This window comes from Beta vulgaris, chromosome 5 (assembly GCF_026745355.1).
Source record: "Beta vulgaris subsp. vulgaris cultivar EL10 chromosome 5, EL10.2, whole genome shotgun sequence".
Lineage (NCBI taxonomy): Eukaryota > Viridiplantae > Streptophyta > Magnoliopsida > Caryophyllales > Amaranthaceae > Beta > Beta vulgaris.
Window position 1 is genome coordinate 65,325,745 of NC_079206.1, and position 6,747 is coordinate 65,332,491.

The window sequence follows — 6,747 nt, forward strand, 5'->3', positions numbered from 1 at the left end:
TTACAATGTTTATTATAATATTATGTCCATAAAGGGTAATGTGGGAACTTGAGCTATGCGTGATCCAAGATGGATGGGTCAACAGAACTTTTTGAGTGATTCACTGAGCGCAGTTCCCTGAAAAGAGGCAAAAGTTAATAGATCAACCGTACATACATTTATTCACTAATTTGCTCCTTGTTAATGGTGATTATGCATGCTAATCTATGGCCTTGCTTGCCCTTATCCATCATAAACACAGAGAAAGGGGGTCGAAAAATTCGTCTTAAAAGGCGCTCATGAGATCTTCTGGAAATTGTTTCCGAGTCTCATTATTTGTTTAAGAGGTCTAGAGCTGATCATGGATGAGACGACGACGACTTGTTAAGTTTGTCCTGCTTAAGGAATGGGATTGGACATTATTCAATTGATATGTGTGATTATAAAGTGTTTATAAACCTTCATGTTAATCTGCTAGCAACTTCAATTATAACCTATCCTCATCACAAAATCAAACAAACCCTAAGTTTTCTCAATCATCATTTATTACTTCCTAATCCTCAAACATCCTTGCTCATCTATCAAACACAAGTTTCAAGTATTTCCATAACTAAATAATCTCTCAAATAAATTCTTATTCCTTTGGTCCCCCTCTCTTTACTAGCCCAAAAAAATGGGTATAATTCTCTAACAATTTATGAAAGTTTTCTTCATATAGTATCACTCTCTCCGTCCTATAATATAGTGCTCACAGTGAGTGTCTCAAAATGTTGTGCTTGTTTTCTTTTTTATTAAATTGCTTGGACTAGATTATCCTCAATTTCTACACAAACTTTCCAAAATACCCTTATTTTTCTAAAGAGCTAATTCCAAGACAAAAGTATCAAATAAACACTATACTTAATATAAGTTCTTGACAAATCCTACTACTCCATCTATTTTCCTTAATTTTCGTGAAAAATGAGAAGTGAGCACTATATCATGTCAGACGGAATATTAATTTTCATTTATGAGACAAAGATTTATATATAGAGAGATAGGAAAAAAAAGAAGAGAAAGATTATCACACAATAGTAAAATTAGCATTAAGATTGAAAGCAGCAATCTCCATCATAATTGAAGAATATAGTCTGGCCTAAACAGATAGGCAAAGAAATATAAATGCCAACCCCCCATCAGGCCATCAACATCCACATGATCTTGCTCCCTGAGTCAGCCAACCCATGGAACATGCACATTATTTCAGTCCCCACATATAAATTAATTTATTGAAACAGACAACTAATTAATAAAAGACCATATAATAGAGGGATTGTTTGGTTCAAAGAATCCAATGAAAGAGAAAATAAATAAATAGATTAATAACAATAAACAATATTAATTAGCTACATAAAAAAAAACTACTTCCTCCGTTCATAATACTCGCTACACTTTTCATTGTGAGAGGTTTCACATTACTTGCTACACTTTCTTTTGGGGCAATAAACTCTATCTCTCTCCTTTCTCACATGAGTTCCTTCTCTTTTTACTCTCTACCTCTCTCTTTTCCAAAAATTGCCTAGGAGTCCGTGAATTAAAAAGTGTAGCGAGTAATATGAAACAAAGGAAGTATAATATAAATAAAAATTTCATACTATTATATGATCAAAAAGAACAAAAGGAATATTTTTTATCAACCCCATTGATTGCTATCACAAGCAGCATGACTTAAACTATAATTATAGTTTTTTCTTAAAGGCAAATTAAACCATAGTAATTAATACATGAAAACATAACACAAACATATTGGGGCCAGCCAAACATGGTCTTAATTGTGGACACAAATTTAGTTACTGTTTCTATGTTCTAGTCATAAATTTCAGCACCATACAACTCACAGACTTTAATAGTAGTAATATGATAAATCTATATCAAATCATAGTACAAGAAAATGCAAAAAAAGTTTTAAAAATAAAAAAATAATAAGAAAAAAAAGGAACAAGTACACATGAAATTACAAATTCACCCTGCTCAATCCATCTGTTAGACATGCATTCTCATTCAATTTTTTTTCTCTTTAAACTGATTTTTGATGTGTGTCCTTAAGATCAAAGGAGCAGGATTGTTCCATTTCTTTGCTTAGCTCCTGTTCTTGCACTTCTCCATGGCTCTTGGAGCTGAAAAACATGCATAAAAATCAAGAAATTAGCAAATAATTAGGTACTTGTGGTGGTTCTGATGGGATCCGGTATATTAGTGCTGGTATGATCGCACCCAATTTGTGGTGGTATATATGCGTTAGGGTGAATTAGTACAATTATTGTTTGTTATGAATTATGTTGAAATAAATCATAACGACCCTTCTTGGTTTATATAATAGAGATAAAATTTGAGACTTGTCTTGATGTATTGTATTGGTAATAATGGTATGTAATTACAAATGATATAGTTATCTTTGTAATATAATACAGCTCAATTATACATATGTAAGATGATCATAATTACTTCAAAAAAAGAAGTGATTTTTTGCTATTATACAATGATAAAAATAGACATTATAATTATGAATCTTGTCCCCCACCTTCTAGGAAAGGTTTAGAAGAATATGTTAGATCTACGTAGTTATGATTCTTTTCAGTATATATGAGAATGATAATGAACTAGCTTGATTGCAAACTAAGCAAAATTAAAGCCTTAAATCTTAGTTTGTGCATATATATATATATGTGAATGAAATTTCAATCAATGGTTGATAATTGAAGATGGAAGAAATATTATTAAGAGGATTAGTTACTAACCAAGACCAGCAGCCTCCTTTCCTTTCATAATGCGAAGTCGTTTGCATGACTCCACAAACATCCTAAATAAAAACAATTATAAAAAAGGTTACAAATTTAATCAATACTAAGTAGTAAGTAATCAAATTAATGAAGTGATCATCTCTGGTTCTCACACTAAGAGGGTTATTCAAACGAGTAGCATGAAACGTTAATAGCTAAATCCCTACGAGTTTTAATTTATCATAAACCTGGGTGTACTGTGAGCATAATACATAAGGTTATTTTTTGCTCTTTGCTCGTATAAAACCTCTAAATAAGCAAAACCCGCATAATAATGAGAGCTCTAAATGAGGCAAAAAGGTCATAGGGTATGATGTACCATGCATATACGGTATATTCGGGTGTTTGATGAATGCTTTCCTAAATCAGGACAGAGGGAATAAACATAGAGATGATTAGTATCATAAGGAACTTACTCCCATGGAACATCACCAACAAGCATCCAATCTCCATCCTTGTCTTCATATGTTGGTACATAATCAGAATCATTGAGGAGATCCATCAGCTTGCTCTCATTCATGAAATCAATCATCCCTTGAGCTCCATAGTTGCCTAAATAAGTAAATCCAGCCATCAAAGTTCAAAAATTAGACATGTCAAAGGAAACTTGTCTTAACATACATGATACTTCAAAAAGTATACACGGAAATAACAAAGGAATTATTCGGAAATAACTCATCTTAGCACACTTCAAGTATACGCACAAATAACAAAGGAATTATTCGGAAATAACTCATCTTTGAGAATCGATGATATATTATATAATTGAAATTATACTGTTAGAGATAAGAGACATAATCAGTATCGGAAAACTGATTATATCTCTTATCTATAACGTATACTAACGTGATTTTCTTTAAAGAAATTATATTAGGGTAAAGATGGTTGATTAATTACTTAATTTGCATTATTAAGGAGTAGGTATTAGTTGATTACCTAGGGTGAAAGAACTAAACATCTTGCCCAAAGCATCAGAAAGGTCTTGGTAACTCTTGTACATTTTCAAGTCCACCTTACGTAGGTATGGTGCACCATCCATGCTAACCTTCACCAGGGCCCCGCCGCCGTTCATTGGCTTCTCAGTCTCGGAATCTGGTCCGCCGGTGGTCTTCTGGACTGCCAGCATGTTCTTTCTGTATGATCGCACTGGTGGCCAACCCACAACTTGTGCCCTACATTATTAACGTTTCAATGTTAAATATAATAGATATATGTAGTATATATATGATTGATTTATTATATGTTAGATTTACTTGTTTTTTTTCCTTTTTATAAGGATAGGAAACTAGATAAGTCCTAGGAAAGGACTAACGAAACTCATCCTTGCAGATCATCAAAGAAAAAACGTTAATTACTACAAGAAAGTATATATCTTATGTGTATGCGTGAGTATCTATATATATTATTGCGCGATTAAGTTTTTAGATAGACAATAGAGTATATCGTATATAACATAATAGTCATTTGGAGCCATAGAATATGGATAAATGAGTAGTTTATATTTTATAATGATGCATATGATATTGATTTTTTTTGTTTAAACTTTATTAAACAAATCTAGCTTTTTTCAAAAAAAAAAAACTTTCCTCCACCAAAAAATTGATGCATATACTTGAAAAGGCTTAGTATAACTCTTTACTCTTTAAATCATTTGTATGTGTTATGTGTACATCAACTTTGGTCATCATCTTAGATGTTACCTAGCTAAAAATATTTTATATGGATTGATTTAATATATAGTTTGTAGCACTAAAGAACCCTTTTGGTGGGGGAAGATGAGGGAAAGTTTGCTTCTTCCCTAGACCCCCAATTTGTGCCACTATTTCCTTACTTTAATCATTATTATTTTTTTCATGATGATTATGATTTCTCAATTTAAAATTGATTTCTTAACATACATGTTTCCAAAAATCTCAAGAAATTTAAAAATGCATGCAAACCAGTAGAGATATTTATACATTACATTCCAATTCATATATCACCAATATAAATCATCAAAATATTATATATTATTCATAACCGGGATTTAAAATATATTACTATTACGCAGTTATTGTTGTTATAATCATTGTAATATCGTACAAATTACAATCAATTTTTTTAAAAAAATACAAGCCAACAATATTAATTTTTTCGACACCAAATTAATTATTAATGCTAAGCTAAAAAAAAGGTAGTAATTATATTCTAAAAACCCACCCAAAAAGGAAAGTAACACAAAAAAATTACTCAAAATGTAAAAGAAAAAATAAAACTTGATCATATTTACTTCATATATATTTCGATGAAAAAAGTTAGACCGAGATATTATTGCAGATCATATATTTATATACTTACTTGGCAGGAGGCTTAACAGAATCAGCATTAACCTTTGAGGAAATCTCCTTATCAGCAGAAACATCAGCTTTATTATCATTTTTCATCAGATCCAAAGGAGCTGAAGTAGCAGTTTGCTCTTTCCCAGAATTAATAATATTATTATTATTATGATCATTCTTATTGTTGTTTGTAGTAGTACTAAAATTCAGCTTCAAGTCTACAGTTTCAGAAAAACCTCTTTTATTTCCAACACCACTACCACTCTTAATCACAACCATCTCAGCTGGTTTCTCTACACCGCAACCGTTCCCGCCACCGCCACCGGGGAGTCCAAGCCCGAGCCCGAGCCCAAGATTGAGCTCTGTATCCTCCATCTTCATCAACCCAACTTCCATTTTTTTCTCTCTTGTTTTTATTTTTTGGTTCTTAAGATGTTTATCTTTTCTTACTCTTTAATTCTCAACTCTCTCTCTATATATATATGATTGGTAGTGTATAATAATACTCTCTCTCTTTCTTTTTCTCTCTCCTCTATAGTTGGGTTGTATATGCTCTTTCGTGGTTGGTTCTTTTTTTGAGATAAAAATGAAAATATATATAATTAATATACTTAGTATATATCATAATAGATTGTGGGGAACGTATAATAATGTTACTACAATTATTATAGTAGCAGTGTTATAGGAGATTTATTATTATTATTGTTGTTGTTATTATTATTACAATTATAGAAAAGAAGTGTATAATGTTACTTATTACAGTTAAATGTCACCGAAATAATTTATTTGAAAATGTAACAAGAAGCTTGGGGAAAAAAGAGGAGGGGTTTGGGCCATGTGGGCAATAAATATGCTGATTGGTGCATTGTCTGCTGCTAGAAAAATTCTATATTATTTTAATGTAAATATATTCCAAATCAGAATAATTATTTATATAATTTCTTCTAGTCAAAGGAAAATATAAAATTGATCCAAAAAAATTAGAATGTGAAATCCCATTTTGATGTAGTGGCCACAAATTTTTTTAATTATTATTATATTTTATCTACCGTTTACATTTATATGTGACTCCTACTACCTCCGTTTCTTTTTAATTGTTACACTTTGACATTTTACACTATTCACAAATTGCACTTTGACCCTCGTTTGTGATTTATACGTGAATAAAAATATAGTCATGTGGGATCTTGTTAGATTCGTATTAGTATGTATTTTATTAATATGTAGTTTTTATATTTTTTACAAATACAACATTAGAGATATAAAGGCTCAAAGTAGTGCATCGACATGCGTGAAAAGTGTAAGTGTAACAATTAAAAAGAAATGGAGGTAGTATTTGATAGAACTCATGTCGAATCGCGAGCAGATGCTTTCTCGACTTGATGCAAAAACTAATTAATTTACTTTGCTTAACTTGTGTTTGATACACTTTATTTGAGCTTGATATACCATTGCTTGACTCTAGCTTGTTGAGCTCTACAAGTAGCTTCACTTCAGCTCATGTTCGAGCTCAGATTGCTTGACACAAACTCGGCTTGAGCTTGATTTTTTCTATACATATATATGGTTCGTTTCTTTTTTTGCCAATTGAAGTGATTTACAATAATGTCACTTACTTACCAACTTAATTT

At 31.2% G+C, this 6,747-nt stretch overlaps 1 protein-coding gene across 1 annotated transcript; it reads right to left on the reverse strand.

Annotated features, from left to right (window-relative positions):
* Positions 1-1,764: 1,764 nt before the first annotated feature.
* LOC104894592 (auxin-responsive protein IAA14) lies at positions 1,765-5,681 on the reverse strand. The gene is made up of 5 exons (XM_010680863.4): positions 5,136-5,681; positions 3,735-3,970; positions 3,215-3,350; positions 2,757-2,818; positions 1,765-2,135 (listed from the first exon to the last, which is right to left on the reverse strand). The coding sequence occupies exons 1-5, from the start codon at positions 5,510-5,512 to the stop codon at positions 2,098-2,100; spliced, it is 849 nt and encodes a 282-aa protein (XP_010679165.2). The 5' UTR covers positions 5,513-5,681; the 3' UTR covers positions 1,765-2,097.
* Between the last annotated feature and the right edge of the window lie 1,066 nt (positions 5,682-6,747).

Bases quoted from the DNA above. Each gene is read 5' to 3' on its own strand.
- LOC104894592 (XM_010680863.4), bottom strand. From the start codon at position 5,512: ATGGAAGTTGGGTTGATGAAGATGGAGGATACAGAGCTCAATCTTGGG. The intron at 2,819-3,214 runs GTAAGTTCCTTA...GTTTTTATTTAG, and splicing joins GTTGGTGATGTTCCATGGGA to GATGTTTGTGGAGTCATGCA. The intron at 2,136-2,756 runs GTTAGTAACTAA...CATGTTTTTCAG, and splicing joins AAAGGAGGCTGCTGGTCTTG to CTCCAAGAGCCATGGAGAAG.